General features: G+C 39.3%; 1 protein-coding gene across 4 annotated transcripts in view; it reads left to right on the top strand.

Moving 5' to 3' along the window:
- DCLK1 (doublecortin like kinase 1) overlaps positions 1–21257 on the top strand; it is a 383441-nt gene that overhangs the window by 249174 nt on the left and 113010 nt on the right. The window contains exons 7-8 of one of the 4 annotated variants that reach the window (XM_075851724.1): positions 1728–1809; positions 10049–12168. The exons of the other annotated variants lie outside the window; for them this stretch is intronic. Of the exons in view, the coding sequence (XP_075707839.1) occupies positions 1728–1784 (57 nt within the window). The 3' untranslated portion in view covers positions 1785–1809; positions 10049–12168. Of the gene's footprint in view, positions 1–1727; positions 1810–10048; positions 12169–21257 lie in introns of those variants that run through there. 4 annotated transcript variants of the gene reach the window in all.

The following is a 21257-nucleotide window of genomic DNA, read 5'->3' as shown; positions in this document are numbered from 1 at the left end:
TCATGAAATAAAGTAGGTATCACATTACAACATAAAAACAATTTTTTTGGCAACATTTTTCCGTTATCTGAATGCTGTCACCGATACAAATCATGTGTCATTGTGGTTTCCATGACTACTTTCAGAGATATTTCTAAAGCTATCAAAATGTATATATACATATAAAACTTCTTAAATGGACCACCACTACAGATTTCAGTAGAGGTGTATACACGTCCTTAGATTTTGGTGGTCCCTGGTCTTTGTCTGTTTTTCTGGAGCGATGATGTGCCGTACAACCACATGGGTGCTGCAGCCAATCACTGGCCTCAATAGTCACATGCCATACATGCATCACTGCTGAGGACAATGATTGACTGCAGTGGTCAAGTAAATATACAGCACATAATCACTCCAGGAAAATAGACAAAGACCAGCGAGGACCTCCGGAGCGGTAAGGGATTCAACAGGTAAATATTTTTTTTTATTTTATAACATTTTCTGCAGCCTGCTTAGTTTTTGAAACTCTTGGACAACACCATTTAAGCATGACAGAGGCATCTCTTCCTACATATCATTTTCTCTCATTTCTTATCAAGATTCCTTGATCTAGGTATAACATTTGTGCCGAAGTCCCCCACAGGTGAAGAATAATATTGTAATATTCTCGCAGAGTGGTTTTTATTCAGAAAGCCTCTTAGAATGGGAAAGTAGACCATGGGGCACGTTAGCACTTGCAAAGATAGAGCATGAAACAAGAAGTTTTGATCCTAAGGGCTCATGCACATGGCAAACTTGTATGCAGGAAATCTGTATGGTTGCACACAAGGACCAATATGGACCCATAGGCACACTGCATTCCGCTCTAAGGTGCCTTTTTGATGGAGAATACCCCCGTAATATCACATGCAATGGTACATGCAACAATTATTTTCTAATGGACTCCATATGAATCTGTGGGGGAAAAAAAAAAAAAGAGTATCGCCCCAAAACAGTCAATTGACGCTATAAATACAACAGGGATCTGTAATGTAGCCATGTGCATGTAACATTGGAATCGGTTTATAATAGGAGCTTCAAATACCCTTGACCTGAAAGCGACTGCTACTACTGTGCATGAGTAGCACCACATTTTGCTTTGATCCAGGGACATATCTGTTATATCGAAGGTACGGCCTTACTAACATTCACATGAACTGACCACTATTAATCATTCCTTGTATTCTGTAAATATACAGCCTCATAGATATCTTCTTTGCCTACTATACATTGAGTAGTACTATACTGTGTGCTTTATGACAACATAGTAATTGCGGCTCTTTTCGTGTTACTTATTATCATATACAATATTCCTTTTTTCTATTTTATGTTGCTTCTCCAAGATGATTGACTTTAACTTCAGTAGACATTTTCTCAAAACATATTTCCGCCGTTAGCAACTAATTTTATATATCCTTACAAACTGTTCTGTCAAAAAAGGAAAAAAAAAAAACAATAATTTTTTTTTCCTGCGTTAAATACATTTACTTTTCTCTGTTATTTTGTTGCATTGTTTTTGAACTGTCATTATGTCTTGTAGTTTGTATTATGTTATTATTGACAACTTTTTACACTATTATGAATTGGTTTTGGTATGTTATGTTATACCCTGTGAAATGTCAGCACTATATTTGCTTGTGACAGAATGAATATGAAAAATATTACGAGGAATAACAGGTGAACAATCTATAATACACTTCATCTTACAGGACCTGTATCGTCACCTGTCATCGGATGATTTGGATTCAGTAGGAGACTCAGTTTAAAAGAGAAAATGGAGCAGTGTTTCTGGTTTGTGACTCGGTGATAGTTTAAGCTAATTAACGTAACATGACGTGAAACAAAGGCTGACTCTGGTTCATAAAGTATTCTTGGGGCACTAGGTATGTTATATTTATTTTATTCAAGCATATTTGGTATATTTTGAGAATCACCCGAAAAAACAACATTATGAGTGTGACTTCCAAAAATGATCTCATAATAACTCCATCCAAATCTGCAGTCGTACTAGGTAATGCTTCGGCATTGTTCCAGTATGCTGAGATTCAGGGGTTTGTCATTTTAATATATGCAGCCTTCTGCAGCAATTTTGACTTCTGGTTATGAAATATTACACAGTGCTCTACCACATTGGACTCGGCAGAGGTCATTCCTGTCAAGGAATCGAAATGTTACAAATTCAGGATAGAAGCGATTAAAACAGCCCTCTCATTATATTATAATCTGTCTTTTCCCAAATATGCCAAGCCTTTAGATTTTAACTATGCAATAAAGTCTATGGACACAACCACTTTAACCCCTGGTTCGGAGGTAAAATTCATAAAAATATTAGAGTATTGAAGGAATAGCCATTTTTGTAGGTATTGCTATTAATGGGGTTGCTCCTGATAATAGTGAAATCATTACGAAACTAGAGTATGGCAGTCGGAGGATTTTCATATTCCCTTTAGTTTCCCTGCCAGCCAGTCAGCAGACAACAGGCTGTTTGATAACAGAGTTCCACTGGCACACTAAAGAGTGGCATAAGCAGCTGGCGTGAGTTCTGGGCAATCACCTGAAATTCCTCGCGACTTCCCTACTTTATTTTTGGATCGCTCTCATTGGTAAGAGGAACAATTCTATTAATAACAATATGAGTCAAATTCCTTTAATCCGGCATCCAGTAGTTCAAAAACTCTGATAATCTAGCAAGTGTTTCTAGCTCAGAACTGTAATATAATCTGGAACCTGGACACAAAATAGACTAACTAGAAATAGTGAATTACGAAACTCCCCTGAATAAAAAGTGATACTAAAAGATTTTATGTTTTTTCCTGGAGCTTCTCTAGCCTATCTAGCAAGTTTAATATATATCTTTTCATAACCATCTGATAATACAGAATATTTCATAATCCGGCATTTTTCGCACTGGATTAGAGGAATTTTACGGTATTTTGCTATTCTCATTTCCCTGATATTTTTTTGGAAAGTACCTCTGAACTGGACTGTGGACATCACAAAAGTAATTGCTAAATTGAAGCTTGTATAACAGATCCCAACAATGATCTTTATGCATCTTTTAGTACGGTAAATCCAGATTTTCTACCTTGATATTTTCAATAAATATGAATTAGAAAAAAAATTCTGATCGGAGATAAGGAGAAGCATAAATGAAATATAGTAAAGATAACAGCATTAAAGTTTTCTTTTAAAAGAAAAAACAAAACGACGCCCCTCTGGTTCATGGGCTGTTCCTGGTATTGCAGCTCAGCCCCATTCAAGATAAGACCGTAATACCAGAATCCACCCATGGACAAGAGTGGAGCTGTTTTTGTAAGAAAAATAAACTGACCCTCTTATGCTGAATTCGGACTTCCATGCCACCAGCAGGCATTTATTATTGAGGCTGCGTATTGTTAAAAGATCATTTTACATTGAAGAATATAATTCTAACAGATAGACCACTGAATACCCATTATATGTTTTATGCAGATCCTCTCGACAGCCCCATTTGGTCCCCAGTGTGTATTTTATGAATCAGTTGTGCAGCTTTTGTCTCGTTGTATTTTGCTAACGTCTATGCTATCAGGTCTGAATTGCCAGGAAATTGTTAACTAATAATCATTTTGTGCTTTACTTTTACCTGCTTCTCTTGATCAATGAATGTTAACAGAGCTCTGTGATAATGCCTAATTTATTAATGCAAAACCATTTAATATTAAAACTGTATCCATTGAAAAGCTTATTGATCTTTTCATTTCATGTTTGCACTTTTTTAATTCCTTGTTAATTCATGTTTTATAGTAACTGAAAATGAAGTGTGTCTGAGAGCGTTGTTATTTGGTTATTATATAGTTATGATAGGCTGAAAATTAAAATATACCCAAGAAGCCTCGTCTATGAAAACTGTCTCATAGAAAAATGAAAAAGTAGGTTTGTAGCCCATAGCAACCAATGAAAGTTCCGAATGGTCTGGTTGCTATGGGAAACAAGGACATTTTATCCGCTCTTTTTTCCGGTGACACAGTTTTAATACATGAAGCTCAAGGTTAGGCCCCATGCACACGACTGTGCCCGTAATCACGGTCCGGGCAGTCATCCGCGTTTGCGGGTAGTACTCTCATTTTAAAGTATGGGAGCATGGTCCGTAAAGATTTTAAAAAAGTGTCCCATTTTTAACGGATGCTTTCTACGGCCCGGACGCCTTCCTGTAAATATATGGGAAGGTGTTCGTGGGCCAGAGAATTGAATAAAACCGTGTTTTGATCTTCAATTACGGTGCGTAATTCCGGACCAAAATTACGGTCTTGTGCATGGGGCCTTGTACAGTTTTTTTCTAGTTTGTATGACATTGATGGTCACTACGACTACAATTTCTGAGGCAAGAACTGGCTTAACCAGTAAGATGAATTCTAATGACTATTGGTTGTGTTACCAAAATGGCTGACAAGTTTGGGACTGGCATATTTGGTCCAGCTTCAGTCAAAGGAAAGGAGATGTCCTGATTTTTTTTTTTCACCTCTTATAGATTTGGATTTATTAGCAATTATTTCAGACATATAAAAATAATACGTAGAAAAGCATTGGTATTGGCCAACCAATCAGAACAAGCTGTCATTTTACACAATTGACATGATCAAGTTGTGAGTGTACTTTTAAACTCATTTATCAAAGACAACGTTCAAAAAAACGCCTAAAATAGTGGCGAAAATGTACAGCTACTCATAGCAGGTGTAAAAAGATATTCAAAAGTTAGTCAACGCCAGATGCACCATATTTATTAAGAGAAGTGCACCTTTTATTAAATTAAGCCATTTTTCGCCCTCTCCAATTTATTGGTAGAAATCGCACCATTATTTATAAATATGGGCCATTGTTTTAAATATTTCATTTTATATATATGATATATGTATTTTTAGTTAATTTTTTTTTCTAGGTGGCAAGGGGAAATCTGAAACAATTAAAAATATACAGTATCGACCAATATTTTTTTTAGTTATCGCTATATGCCAAGTATCCGTACAGAGATCCAGTTCCCTTTACATAATACAGGCAGCCATTTTGAAAACAGAGCTGATATTCATGAGTCAATACCTTTTAAATATTAGCCACATTAGGCTTTTGTATCAAAATGAAAAAGCGTACTTATTGCTCATTGCAATTGGTCAGGGCTCAGTTTTTATCTAAACTTCACTAAAAGAATAAGAGCATTGGTGGCTCTGAGCAGCAGAGCTTTTTTCCAATTTTCGTACATGAGTCCCATTGTGCGTCACATACATATTCGTATTGTTGCACTCAGATGGTTTCTTCTACTGTAATATTAATTGTTTAAAAACTGGAGAAAATCCATTGTTAAATTATTATTGCAAACTTTCCATTAAATCACAATGCTTATCTACAATAAAATATTACGATGAATACATTTAGTCACCTCTTCTTTTCATGTAATGCCTCGTAAAGTAAGTTACTTATGTAGTTCTTTCTAGTTCTATCTAGTAATGGATACAGTACATCATTTAAGAGCTTACTTAAAGATGACCTTTCACTAGGTATTGTAAGTTTAACTGGTTACCTGACCTGAATAGCGCTGTCTTCGTTATTCCAGTGCTGTTTTTCTTTTTTCCCTGGACCCCCCTGTTCCAGAGATATGGCCCACTGTTGTGTTGGCTCGCCATATGCTGTAGTTGGCCAAAAGGGTGGAGCTAGCGTCCCTGTCTCTGATGCTGACCAATCAGCGCGAGGCAGCTTGAGGGTAGTTCATGCCCTATTGGCTAACTAGAGAAAATCAGCACAGGGGGAGCAAACAACAGTGGGCCATATCTCTGAAACAGAAAAAGAAAAACAGCGCTGGAATTAGGAAGGCAGCACTATTCAGGTCAGTAAACCAGTTCAACTTCCAAATGACTTTTATTAAAGAATCTTTTTACGATACAGCGTCTATATATTCTGTATACATAGAAGCGTTATCGTTCTCTCTCCGTCAGTTCAGCTATACAACTACTATTAGGTGGCTTATTTAGACCTTTATTTATTGCTCCTCATTCATGGGCTTGTCTTCCCCATAAAACACATCCAAAGTAACAGCCAATATATTCCTGAATTCCATCATTTATTAGATTGCATATGTTGTAGAATTTCTCCAATTTGGATCAACTTTAAAAACCAGACATTTTTCTTAAAACAATCTTATCTTCAGAATGACTCCCATCGCACGCAGTCCCAATATGATGATAAGCCTGCAAAATTGAAAACTGTTCAGATTCCCAAAATTTTGGCGGCCTCTGTCAGTAACATATAGACAGAACACAGGAGCCTGTATACGGCTGGGGACTTCCGCAATAATCAAACATTCTGTGGTTCTACTGATCTAGACTATTGCCATAGGGCCTATAGTGTGGTTCTGTAGAACTGCGGGAAATGTGGGCATTGTTGCTGTAAAATGGACACCATCTGAATGCAGCATTACACTGGTTCATCATGGTGGCATGCAACATGAATATATATTTGCCATATGCTCATAGCATGAACCACCAATCCAACATGGGCACCATTACTGGTTGGCCATCATTGGTGCTGAATGTTCACATCTTGTGATTTAGGCACATTTGAGTTATATGTCAGGAGTAGAGTATTCTCCGACGTATACTCCCGATGTATGCCGCTGTATGGCATATGTCAGCCATTCACTCCCACTTTTTTGTCATATGCTGGATGCCTAGGGGACTATGGGCATGGTGGAGTATACGGGACTCTGGGCATGGCGGAGTATACGCCAGGGGATACTCCCGGTGTATACCTCCGACATACCAGAAAAACTAGATGTGAACTGAGCCTAAATGTATTAGGGATTATTTTTTCTAGAATTCTGCATATAGATTCTATTAATTCAGGTTAGTAAACATGTCTACTGTCAGTGAAGCCATTCCCAGCTCTAAAATGCCGCTTAGACCAAGAGTTATTTTATACAAAAATAATGGCAAACATGGCAGTAACATCTGGGTTAACCTGTCACAAGTGACAACCTCTCATCTTATTCTCAGCAGTCGCAGAATCCTGCAGTCCCTGTAATATAAATATATGTACTGCCAGACTGAAAGCAAAGTTATTATCCTGCCAGTATGTTCATATCTTTATATTGCATAGGGAGCACAAAACAGGATCCAGTAATGGAAGATTCCTATGCAAACACACAGTGGATTTAGCTATATGGAAGATGAACTAACATTAAACATCAAATATCATAATGACTAGTGAGGTCACAATTATTAGTAAATTCTCAAAACTCATCATCCTAATAAGTCATCTGCACTTTTTACTCCTTGAAATTGACTTGTATTTTGCAGTCTCCTCCCTGTAGTAGTCTAAAAGGAGAGAAAATGCCTGTTTCCTATTTATTACACAAGGTTGTTGGATTAAAGCGACCTTCCGGTCTCAAGACAAGCTTATAAATGTGATGTGTATATGGAGTAATATTACCGGATGCCCTCCAGTTGCGCCCTTCTGCTGTGGATCCCCTGCTTTTGGGTCCCCTCTGTGTTATCTGAAAATGGCCACAGCGCTTCTCAGACTGAGTCTAAGACACTCCCTCTGTTCACAGATTGGACGGAACTACTCATGTGAGCAGATCTGGCCAATCCGAGAACAGTGTGAGTGTCTCAGACCTGTAGTCTAAGGCCTCATTCACACGGCAGGGTTTCCCGTCCGGGTGCCGGCCGTTCATAAATCGGCCGGCACCCGGCTGCATTAGGAATGATAGACCCCTAATGGGGCTATTCACACGACCAATTTTTTGACGGCCGGGAAATCCGGCCGTCAAAAAATAGGACATGCTCTATCTTTGCCCGGGCACCCGGCCGCCCGGCTCCCATAGAAGTCTATGGGGCCGGGTATTACACGGCCATCACCGGAATGTGTTCCGAGTGATGGCCGGGTTTCCCGGCGCTTGCGCTCTATCTCCTCCTCACAGCGCAGAGTGCATGTGAGGAGGAGGAGTTGATGCCATTCTGACGAATGGCATCGCTGTACACTGTGTTGCAGGGCCGGGGTGTACAGCAGGTGGAGGGAGCGCTGCGCTGGCTCCCTTCCCCTGCTTGTTAAAAGCACCCTGGCTCGGCGACACCTTAGATGGCGCCGCTAGTAGCAGCAGCTGCTGCTGCTGCTGCGGCTGCTACTACTGCAGCGACGCCACTATAGCAGAGCGGGGAGGTATCTCCCCGCTCTGCTATGTGCTAGCCGCACTTTAGCTCTTTAAAGGAGCGGAATCCCCGTGTTTTCGGGGATTCCGCTCCTGGACAGAGCGCTTGATGTCTCTGTCCATATCTGGGCAGTGACATCAGGGGAAACTCCTGAAGCGGAATCCCCGAACACATGGGGATTCCCCTTCAGGAGCTGCCGCTGATGTCACTGTCCGGATCTGCCCGGCCCGGCACGGATGCATAACTTTATGCAAACCGGCCGGGCAAAATGGCCGATTTTACCGGCCGACACTCGGGCTCGGGAACGACCCGGTCGTGTGAATCCCGCCTAAGAAGCGCTGCAGCTATTTTGGAACAGCACAGAGGGGACCCTAAAACGGTGGATCCACGGCAGTGGGGCACAACTTGGGGGCACCAGGTAATATTACTCCATATACCGCATCACATTTATAATTTTGTCCTGTGACCGGCGGTACGCTTTAACTTCCTTGCACTAACAGTTGTTACGTCATTGTCTGTACTTTGTGTTCCAATAAACGTATGACTATGCTAATCCAACTAACCAGCACAGTGGGTGTCATTTGTGACGGCATCACAGTATTGCTAGATATACACAGGTTGCAATTCTTCAGAAATTTTAATAGGTTTTAACCCATTAGGTCACATTTAGACGTGGCAAATTTGGAGCATATTTTCAGGGCAGAGTCCACTCTGTGGAAGTCTGTGCTGATTTATAGCACAATACATGTGGATGTGGCTTTTAAAACCTCATTGACAAGTAGCAATAGAAAAATCTGCATTGATTTCAGGGCATGCTGCGGATTTTCAAATCTGTTGTATGACCATTCCGTCTAAATTGTTGGGGGTTTTCCACTTTGCACCAGAATGTCTGGATAAAGAATCTGGTTTTGTAGGGTGAGCAATTGGGACCTTTTGCCAATCAGAAGTTATCCCACACATACACAAACTAAGGGGGAATTTAACAAGGTTTCTACACCAGTTTTTTTGGCGTAAAAAAAGTCACAAATGTTTAATTTTTGGGCTATTTTCACCGCTCCCTCCACTTTTTAAAAAGTGAGTGGCGTTTAGTGGAAGGGGCGTGGCCACTTACAACCCGCCACATTTAATAAAATTTACACCAGAATGTGCCATAAATTATAGAGGAAACCTACGCCTGCTAATAATCCACCTAATATCTTCCACTCACACTAGGACAATTTACCTACCTAGGTGTCAATATTATAATCGTTAGTGATGTTGTAGTAAAGATATTCATCCAAAAGTCTGGCAAATGGCTAAAGCAGTGTGAAAAGTGACAAACACTCTTCAGAGCCAAAATATTTGTCTGAGTATTCATTTCTATTTCCCCTCTCTTTGCAAGTCAAACAAAGTTCAAAATAGGAAGAGACAATGGGCAGCATGGAAATCAACTGTAATCCGTACGAAAAACTAGTAGAACGTGTTCAATTTGCCTGCACCGCCTCCACAGGGGTAAAGTAGCATTACATACTGTCCACTGAAATCAGTAGACTGTTTTGTGTAATGCACATTCCAGGTCCTCCAGAACAAGTGGTGCTCTTTGTAGATGCTCTCTGCTCCAGGCTAGTCGATGATTCCCTAATAAGTTATTTGAAATTGTTTTCTAATTCAGACCACCCCTTTTAATATCAACTATGAACGAAGTTACTCTTGAAATATATGCGGCAAAGCTCTTACATATATGAAAAAGTAGATGCCAGCTTCAGCCCGTCCTAAATGATTTTCCACGACTAACATCTCACCTGCTCTGTTTGCCTTTTGATTTAAAATGTCCATAAATTTGGAATATTTAATTTAAACAAATTTTATTTTTGCAGGGTATATACACTACGGGCATATTGTGAGCACATGAGACCATGCCTTTACAATACAGTGGGTAATGGAAATGTTTTAGCCTTGAATCCACATCACTCTTATTCTACAACATAGCATGGACTGTAAGGAATGAAGTGCCCCTAGTGATACTTACAGCCCCATAGACTTAATCAGACGTCTGACTTACAGTATTGCTTTGGGATTCAGTCCAGATATTCCAACTTCATTGGTCTCTATTTTTTCTACCACTTTCTACAATGTCATTTATGTTCTGCCACTTTAAAGCCATTTCTTTATGTAGTAATGTGCTGTTATAATCTACAATGTTAGATTTCCCAATCTATTTACACTACCCGCCACCGAGCTCAGGTAATAATAATATATTACATAATAGGCCATAAAACCTAGCCTTGTCATCTGAGCCTGGTCGGTTTCTATGGGCAATACGACTAGCTTTTCTGTTAGACACTTTTTGTTGGTGTAAAAGGCTTCATGCACACAACTATATTACAGCTCTATTTTTTATGGAACGGTAATAGAGCTCCCATTTAAGTGCATAGGACCTCTACTGTACCTCTGTATGCCTCTGATTTCATATAGAAGCATACAGTGTTTTTCAGTTGTCAAATTCCATACAAATCTAATAGTAAAAAAATGTGACATGTTCCATCAGACTCCATACAAACATAGTTGAGAATAGCTCCGGCACCCGACAAAGCCTGTGCGGCTCAATACTAGGGATCCTTACATCCCATGTGCACTGCCGTAAAGACTCCCTGGACACAGCTCTGCCATGTGTATGGGGCCCGAGAATATTTTTTATTTTCTGTTTATATTAACAAATATTATTAGAATAAAATCAATGAATGTGTTTTAGTGATTTGGGTATATTTAAAACCTACCACAACTGTCAAACTGTGAGAAAATGACGGTCATGTTATGAAGCCCTATTTGAGTTTGTATTATAGTTTGTAATATATGTTTATTTTTTCTTATATGCCCTGTATTATCATACTTATTTTGATGTGTAATACAGTCTATGTATAAAGTAGTTAATATCATTTAAAAATTTGCAGGATAAATGTAATTACCTTAAAGGAGATATGTTGAATATTATGACTTTTCTGATATTCTATATATCAAAAGGACATTTATTTTTTACCACTAAAGGGGTTGTCTGCTTTAGACAATCCCTTTTTGTTAGAAGGGTCCCCTGTTGGGTCCAATAGGTCACCCTACAAAGCCAGATTCTCACCCCAGTCATTCGGGTGCAAGCTGATCACAGGGTGTCCAGTTCCCGTGCAGCGCAAGCACAGGAGAATTGAAGCATTACACAGTTCCCATTAAAATAAATGAGCTAACCATGTAATTCACAGACATGCTGTGTCCCCTATAGCAAGAGATGTTTATTGTAGCCGCTCTTCTCTCCGGCTAATAAATGAAGGTCTTTAATAAGGACAATTAAAGGGTTAATGTCACCTTATATATTTATGGAATATCCATGGGATGTGCCATAAATGGGTGATACATGCAGCCATCGCATTCTAGGCGGAGAATGAATGGCGAGGTGGCCACGCATATTCAAGTTAAGGAAATGTAACCCATGGGGGTGTATGGAGCAGTAGCATACATGCTCGACCGCCTCTCTATGATGTGATGTTAATAAGAGAGTCGTAATAGTCTGTTGGCAAGTGTTTTCGTTTTATTAGTTTTATTATAAAGAATCACATTATGCATGCGGTGTACGTTAATTATTATAATTTTTCAGTTACCGATCTTTTAACCTGTTCCCATGCATAATTTACTATAACACCGCTAGAGTCAAATTAGTGACAGCATTAACATTAACAGCCATAGTATAAAAGACTAAATAATCTAAATTTAGCTAATTTAATAAAAAAATATTACTTTTTAGAAGATACATCCAAAAGTGACACAAAGTTGCTGAAGAAATTGCATGCACTGTAGATACTTCATACATAGACTGGACATTGATGAAGTTTTGTTTATTGATCATTATATCTTTCTTTTATCTTTACTGATGTTTTGTTTAAGTCACAAATGTTGTTTTGTTACAACTGAGATGATTTGATATCATGTAATAAAATTCTATGGGAAATCACCAATGTTTTCATGTCATTTTTATGTGTTTAACGTCTGTTGCCAATTTAAAAAATTGTCCACTTAGTGGGGCGTATGGCATCACCACCTTCCCTAGAACTATTTTGCCATTTTTGATAGTTAGATGCTATAGCAGTTCCTCCAATTCGTAGATATGGAGGAATAGGTTGAACTGAAATACTCTGTGCTGCAGTTTGCAGTCCAGTTGCCTCATTTATTAGTTTGTATAGTCAAGTCACTGAGCAATGTAAACTACACTTAGTTGTAAATAACTGAAGCCGTCATAAATATACACGATAAATGGCTACAACTAGAATAAGTGTTTATTCCTGTCATAGCTCCTCCGCAGATAAGCAAAGGAGAATCAGATAGAGTTGGAGTTGCTACAAATTGCTGTAGAGGAAGTGTGTGTATGATAAAAGGATAAGGATCTTGCTTAGCACCATTTGCATCTTGATTGATTTTATAGTTCTTGTGCGTTCCAAGTCCATTTCTTCACAGCTATAATAAGGGGGTTCACTTTCTGACAAGATCTGCAGCATGCACATGATTTTTTTCCGGTACTTGTGAATGAGGTCTTGAAAACTCCATCCACATGTATTGTACTGTAAATTATTGCAGATTTTCAGTGTGAAGTGCGCTCAAAAATCCACAACAAATCTGTATTATAAAAAGATACCGTAAGGGTGCAACCATTTAAATGGACACTAACTTTTCAAACAACTTATGCTAATATAATAATATACCTGATATATATATATATATATATATATATATATATATATATATATATATATATATATATATATATATATAAACTTTATAATTTACTTACTGTCAAAATGTTGTTGTTTTATCCATTCAAATTCTGTGAGAAATTACTGTCACTAGGTGTCTCCTTTTCTGTAATTTGCTGTGTACCCACTGCTGTCAAGCAAAATCAATCTCTAGTTAGAGAGGACATAGACTGCAGAAGGTGGGTGTTTGTCTCTGCACTGCCTGCCCATAAAAGTCTATGGATAGGAGAGGGGGAGAAAGAGGAGGGAGCAGAGAGAAAGAGACGCATACATGCTGCCTATACAAGTCTATAGAGAGGAGAGAAGGGAGCAGGAGCAAGAATGCGACACAGAAGCTACAGCCCAGAGAAGTCTATGGAGAGGGGAGAGGGAGCAGAGAGAGAAAGAGTGAGTCAGACACAGACACGCTGCCCATACAAGTCTACGGAGAGGAGAGGGAGCAGGAGCAGAATGAGAAAGAAACACACAATTGTGCTGCTGCCTGGTAAGTTATGTCTCACACCCAGTGCTCACCCAGAAAACTGAGAATTAGAGATAGAGCCTGCAGAGGGGAAACTGCTAAAATAATGCAGAATACAAGTCATATATGGGCCAGAAATAGTGTTATTCCTCATGTACACACATATGGCAGCTTATTCTGAAAAGTCACGTGAAAAGTTAGGTACGCTTTAAGGAATTCCAGGCTGGCAATAAGGACAACGCAGATCAATGAAATCCACTTGTATAATCTTCTCAACTGAAAATTCTAGCATTACAATATCAATCCCTCCTATGGTGTTCACTTAAATATTATGAATGTGACTATTACAGTAATAGCTGCCAAAGTGGTACTGTATGTATAGAGTTTAGGTTTCATGTCTCTCATATACATCCTCTGTGCTGAATAACTTTAAGATCAGTTGAACATAAAACTCCAATATCAGACATTACCCCTGTAGCAAAGTATTACATTAAAATGACAATATGCTTTACTACCATTCAACAAGCATCTCCATGAGTCCATAAACCGATGTTTCTATACATAAATATATTTGATTCAAATTACTGCTCCTGTAAATACATATTTTTTGAGGTGTCGGTTATTTCAAGCCTCAGTGAAATTGTTTCTATAAAATAATCACAGAAAACCAACCATTGTGTCATATTTTGGGATTTATTCTGTTTCAATGAATTGTAACATAATGAAACAATCCAAATAAAACTGCTTTGGAATTATTTAAAAGTTTTTCGTATGAGATTAAATGAGAGATCTGCCAAATCTGAATATATAAGTAATTCCAAAAGTTATTTCTTGAGGTGTGAACATCATTACTTTCAATCAGACTGCCGTAATACAGCTGCATTTTAACCTCCGTATTACTGTCGCAAGACCTGGACCATCATGGATTAATTGAACGGAGTTTAGATCACCATAGAGTTCTAGGATGGGTTTAGTTCAGTAGAACCGTGGGGGATCCGGGCGTTGCCCCGTATTATGCCATCTGAAACCGGCATGAGGTCAGTGCTAGGGGCGCTGTTGAATTGTAGGCTATGGATTATCAATAATGGGGAAAAGGGAGGGGTACTGCAACTAATGAAATAAATGACATTTCAATAAAACTGGAAGGAAGTATCCCAAAGAAATGGCAAACCTCTAATTTTAGCAACCACAATGTTATACCAATAACTGTAATGTAAGCCATAAAGAGAGATTTTTACGGCAATTTAAGTGCAAATAATACAATGACTTTGAATGGCACCTTAGACATGACGGTGTGTTTCGGAATCCTGTCTATGTGGATTTCTCCTATGTATTTCTTTTCGAAACTCACAAACTTTTAAGTGCACCAGTAAAACTTTTACAATTTGATTTTGACATGGTCTATACAAATAAGCCTGTCATCGGTCAGTGATTGTTTTGTTTCTTGTTCTAAAAGGTTAAATACAGCTTTGCAATCAACATTTTGTGTATTACTTACCTGAATCTAAGATAAAAAATGAAACAACTTTGCAAATAATCTTCATTAAAAATATCCTATCGTTTTGTGTGTACAGCTCCTATGCATCTCCATGGTTACAGACTACTAATAAGCCCTGTATAGTCTGATACTGCTGTCATGTTCTCTTACCCTACTCCTTGCTAACATACATTCAGACGGAGGCATGACTGCAGGATCAGAATACACAGGCATTGTTTGTAACCATAGAGACATGTAGGTCTGCATGGAATCTGTATGCACAAAACCGTAGGATATTTTTAATCAAGTCTATTTGCAAAATTGCTTACTTTATGCATTGGAACAAACAAAAAGATGTACGGTGCTGTTCCTGTGTAAACATTGAAGGGGATACAGCACTTGCTGGGTACTGTGGCCCTTCATTCTGCTGATCGGGGTGAGGTGTGAGTCACAGGAGTCAGACCCCCACCATCACATATTCATGGCCTATTCTACAGAAAGGCTGGCAAAAAATATATAGTAGCCCCTTAAGTTATAATGGCCTCAGGTTACAATATTTTCAACATACCGTACGATGGTCTTTCCTGAACCACATTCAACATACAATGCCTCAGACAGTCCGGATCTGCGGCACGTGTAATTGGCTGAAAGATCCAGCCAATCAGCATGGACATTCATTTTACTGGTAATAAATCTGCATTACTGAAGTGCATGAAGTCTAGTAGCGCCTCTCTACAGTACAGTGCAGTACTACATCTCCAGTACTGCTCTTCACCTGCGCCAGGATGAATTGTACATTTGGTCACCATTTTACTTTTCGGTACACTGTGTCTACATTATAGTAAGTGATTTACTGTGCCTAGCAGCTATTTCTGTGCTGTACATGTAAAGACTTGCTTTATCTGTATTTATTATCTGCTTATTTGTCTTTCATCTTTATTTTTTTTCATTTTGAGAAGACATTTTGGAGCCTTCAGAACTGATTATTAGTCTCAAGTTATAATATTTTCAACTTACAATGGTCATCCGGAACCAATTACTCCCTTAGCGACCGCGCACTGTCTTTTGACGGCAGGTGGTGCAGGTCCCCAGTCTACAGCGACATCTTTTGAAATCGCTGTAGAAGAGGCTTCTGTGCGCTCCGAAGAGCACTCATGTTCTAAACAGGAGCTGTTACTTTGTGCCCCTAAACTTAGAGCAGCTGAGATTGCCACGGTCGGTGACCGCGGGATGATTAAAGGGGACTTCCCTCTTCAATCGTGTCACCGGTGATGCGACCGGGGACTGTAGGAACCCTCTGCACTCAGCCCTGAGGACCTAAAAAAGACCCCAGGACTGTCTACAGTATGCCTGCTGTTATGGCACGCTATGTGTTGCCTTAACACAGCCTGTGTCATAGTGACACAGTGTAATATATTAGTATACCGGAATATGCTAATACATCATAAGTAAAAAATAAAGTTGTAAATAAAGTTATCCATTCATGGGATTAAAAAAAGAAATGTAACAAAAAAAGGTCATTATTTAGCATAAAATACATTTCCCATACATTACATAAAAAAAACCCTACAGATATTAGGTATCTACACGACCGTAATAACCTGAAGAATTCATTTAACAGGTTATTTAACGTGAAACGGTATAAAAGTGATTTATGAAAATATTTTTTTTCTATATTCATGCCACAAAAATAAATTATATAACCTACACGGTCAATTTTATCAACCCCTAAACTGTGCAGAAAATGTAAAAAAAATTCTCCTGCATAAAACAAAGTCTCATACAGCCACGTCAATGAAAAAATAAAGAAGTTATGGCTGCTGAAAGGCAGAGAGGCAAAAACGAAAACAATTGCCTGGTCATTAAAGGGGTTGTCCACTACTGAAGAACTGATGACCTATCCACCGGATAGGTCAATAGTATATCATCGGAGCGGGTCCGATACCCGGACCACACACCGTTAAGCCGCTCCGGCTATCTCCGGGCACCGGATGTTATGGCCCATTATGCTATGTACGGAGCCGGAAGCAGTAGCATAGCGGCCATGCTGCTGAACTGCAGATCTGCTCTTATTCACTTGAATAGGAGCAGAGCTGCAGTACGACAGCTCACCGCTATTCAGTGGCCAGAGCCAACTGCTTCTGGCATGTACGTCTGGTGCTCGGAGGCAGCCGGAGCTGCTTAACGGTGCGGGGTCCAGGTGTTGGACCCCCACCGATCATGTACTGATGACCTATGGATAGGTCCATCAGCTGTCCAGTAGTGAACAATCCCTTTAAGACCTTTTCAGACCTGTTCATTGAGGGGTTAATAATGCAACTTGAGGGACTACTGTATATATGCGTGTGTGTGTGTGTGTGTGTGTGTGTGTGTGTATAAAAAATTTCCAAGTTGTTCATAGCCAAAGTGCATGAGTAGCCCCAATGTATTGTTTTTTATTTTGCATATTGTGTATATACACTACTGTTCAAAAGTTTGGGGTCACCCAGACAATTTTGTGTTTTCCCTGAAAACTCAAACTTATATTTATCAAATGAGTTGCAAAATGACTAGAAAATATAGTCAAGACATTGACAAGGTTAGAAATAATGATTTTTATTTGAAATAATAATTTCTCCTTCAAACTTTGCTTTTGTCAAAGAATGCTCCATTTGCAGCAATTACAGCATTGCAGACCTTTGGCATTCTAGCTGTTAATTTGCTGAGGTAATCGGGAGAAATTTCACCCCATGCTTCCAGAAGGCCCTCCCACAAGTTGGTTTGGCTTGATGGGCACTTCTTGCGTACCATACTGTCAAGCTGCTCCCACAACAGCTCTATGGGGTTGAGATCTGGTGACTGCGCTGGCCACTCCATTACATATAGAATACCAGCTGCCTGCTTCTTCCCTAAATAGTTCTTGCATAATTTGGAGGTGTGCTTTGGGTCATTGTCCTGTTGTAGGATGAAATTGGCTCCAATCAAGCGCTGTCCACAGGGTATGGCATGGCGTTGCAAAATGGAGTGATAGCCTTCCTTATTCAAAATCCCTTTTACCTTGTACAAATCTCCCACTTTACCAGCACCAAAGCAACCCCAGACCATCACATTACCTCCACCATGCTTGACAGATGGCGTCAGGCACTCTTCCAGCATCTTTTCAATTGTTCTGCGTCTCACAAATGTTCTTCTGTGTGATCCAAACACCTCAAACTTCGATTAGTCTGTCCATAACACTTTTTTCCAATCTTCCTCTGTCCAATATATGACCGAAAAGAGAAGAAATGCCAACAACAAGAACATATAGAAAAATAGAAAAAATACCTTAATGAAAATGACACATGAATACATGATAATAAAAAGAATCCATAAACCAACAGGTTAAAAAGACTAACACGCCATGCAATATACAAGGGAGGTAACGTCTAAGGTAGACGAACAATGGTGACAACCAAATGGTATAATCTAATGATCAGGGTACGTAAATACATAGAATAAGTAAATGTAACTGACTACAAATGTGTGTCAGATGAGGTAATAAGAGAGAAAGTGTATACTCTAAGGTACAAAAGATAGTACCATGAATGAATACCATTAATTAGGTGAATGTGAAAAGATGTTTGGAAATGAAACACATACCCATTGATCAATCAGATAGATGCACGGCGATATGTCTGCCCCAACGCGCGTTTCGGCGCAACTGCCTTCGTCTGGGGGTAGCATTTGAATGATGTGCATACCACTATATGTAGGGATGAGCCAGCCAATCGTAGAGTAATAAGGGAAAACCCCGGCTAAGAACATGTGATAATACATGTATCGCTGCATATTTATCGGTCGCTTACCTCGTGGTGAAGGTGGTGGCCGCACCTACCAAAAGCGCCAATCACGAGAGGCCAGGACCGGATGCACGTCATCGCGTCAAAAGACGCGGTCACGTGGAACCGGAAACAGGCGCGTCATGAGGGCGGGACGGAGGCCGGGCACCCATTCACCAATCAGAGGGAGCGACGCAGCGAGAGGGTAAGTAACCCAGGATACGCCAGTGTATATAAAAATGGCCGTGAAGCCGGATGAATCAAGACGTCAGTAAACAACATATATGTCAATATAGTATACATGTAAACGAACAAGTTTGAATAAAGTATAACAATCTGACAAGAGACAGCATGAGAGGATATGAATGAAGTGAAAAAGTAATATTGATCAGAAAAATTATACTGAATAGAGTTTTGAAGAGTCGTGAAGGAGAACAGATGCACTGAACAACAGTGCCTGAAAACTAGAAGCAACAGAATAAATGCTGCATGAGTGAAAAATTGAATGATAAAGATGAAAATAAAGTGAAGTGATTACGGAATGAGTGAAAAATAGATAAAAGATAAAAAATAACAAATAAAGAATGTGTGATTAAAAAATATATATATATATGTGGATGTGTGTGTGAAAGTAAATGAGTGATGAATGTAGAGTGAATGAGAAATGGTGACAATGAATAAAGAGTATATATATATTCAGCTAAGGATGAATCATATGAAAAGTGACATAATGAGGTTTAATTTAATTTACCATCTCTTGACAAGATTAGTTAAAAGGTGCACAAAACATTACACAAATTGTTGTATTGACAAAAGAATAAATAATAAACGAAAAGCCAAAAGGACATACACAGATATAAATACAAATTGTATATTAGCTGGCCACTGCGCATCAAAAATGAACGAAAACGATGGAAAAATATATACTGGCATCCCAAAAAGTGGAAGACAAGGAATCCGAATGATGAAAAACAGAATCACATCAAAGATCTAGTCTGTAATAAAATAAAAAAATGTTAAAATCATATATAAACACACAGGATCCTATATGAAAAATAACAAAAGAACTCCAACACCATTAAAAGCTGCTGACAGTCAGAGAAATGATGAATAACCTGCGGTCTCATTGAGACCTGCGGGGTACATAGTTTGAAGTCTCCATATCCATTTACACTCACGCTGTAGTAAACGTTTTTTAAGATCACCCCCACGCATACCAAGGTTAATGTGGTCAATGCCCCTAATTTTAAGCATCTTGGAATTACAAGCATGGTGTGATCGGAAATGCCTAGGGATTGTCTTGAGCTGCTCGATGTTATCAGCCGTTTTAGCATTCTCGATGTCCCGTACATGTTCTCTTACCCTCAAACGTAACTCACGAGTGGTCATACCTACATATATCTTCGGACAGGGGCAAAGGGCATAGTAGATAACACCCTTAGTTCCACAAGATATGGGCCAACAGATTTTGAAATCATGTTTCCCGCTGGAATCTGTAAATTTTCCTATTCGTTCAATATTAGGACAACTGATACAGTCGCCGCACGGTTTGCAACCCCATTTTGGTCCCTTAGTACCAAACACCTTGCCAGGTTGAGTAGGTGAGAGGTAACTGCGTACCATGGCATCACGCAGATTGGGAGCTCTGCGGGGTGCCATGGCAGGATAGTGAGGAAGAACCTTCAACAAGATGGGATCAGTCAGCAATATCGGCCAAAATTTGTTCAAGACACTGCGCATTTCTGTCCACCGAGAGTTGAAGGTGGTAATAAATCTCACCTATGATACTGTATCAGACCTTGGAGTGACTTGCAAAAGTTGTTGTCGGTTGGTCTTTGACGCCCGGTCCCGAGCTTTGCGTATACTGCGTTGACTATAACCCCTTTGGGTAAATCTGTCGCCTAGTTCTTTGAAGCGAAATTTAAGATCTTCATTGGTAGAGCAAATCTTTTTTACACGTAGGAATTGACCCACTGGAATAGCATCGATGGTATGACGAGGGTGCGATGAAGTGGCATGCAAGAGTGAATTGGTGGAAGTTTCCTTACGGTATAAATCCGTCTGTAAAAAACCATTACCATCTTTCTTAATTAATATATCCAAAAAGTCGACACTAGAGTAGCTCCATTTATATGTGAGTTTGATGTTGAGTAGGTTACAATTCAAAACTTTAATGAAAGCTGAAAGGTCTTCAGGAGTGCCCTGCCAGATCATGAAAATGTCATCAATGAACCGTGCCCAAAAGGGGACACGATTCATTGATGGCTCATGATCTGACATAAAAAGATCCCTCTCCCACAGCCCCAGGAACAAATTGGCATATGAGGGTGCGCATGCCGCCCCCATCGCCGTCCCCTGGAGCTGTAGAAAAAACGATCCATTGAAGGTGAAAAAATTATGTTTGAGTGTGAAGTCCAACAACAACAGAATGAGTTGAGAGATTTCACCTTCAATGTCACTCATGGACAAAAAGCTCTTGACTGCATGTAAACCATCATTATGTTGAATGCTGGTGTAAAGGGATTCGACATCACATGTAACTAGTAGATGGTCTGAATC

This window comes from Rhinoderma darwinii, chromosome 2 (assembly GCF_050947455.1).
Source record: "Rhinoderma darwinii isolate aRhiDar2 chromosome 2, aRhiDar2.hap1, whole genome shotgun sequence".
NCBI lineage: Eukaryota > Metazoa > Chordata > Amphibia > Anura > Rhinodermatidae > Rhinoderma > Rhinoderma darwinii.
Note: the sequence above shows the minus strand (reverse complement) of the source record. Positions and strands in the feature narration are given on the sequence as shown.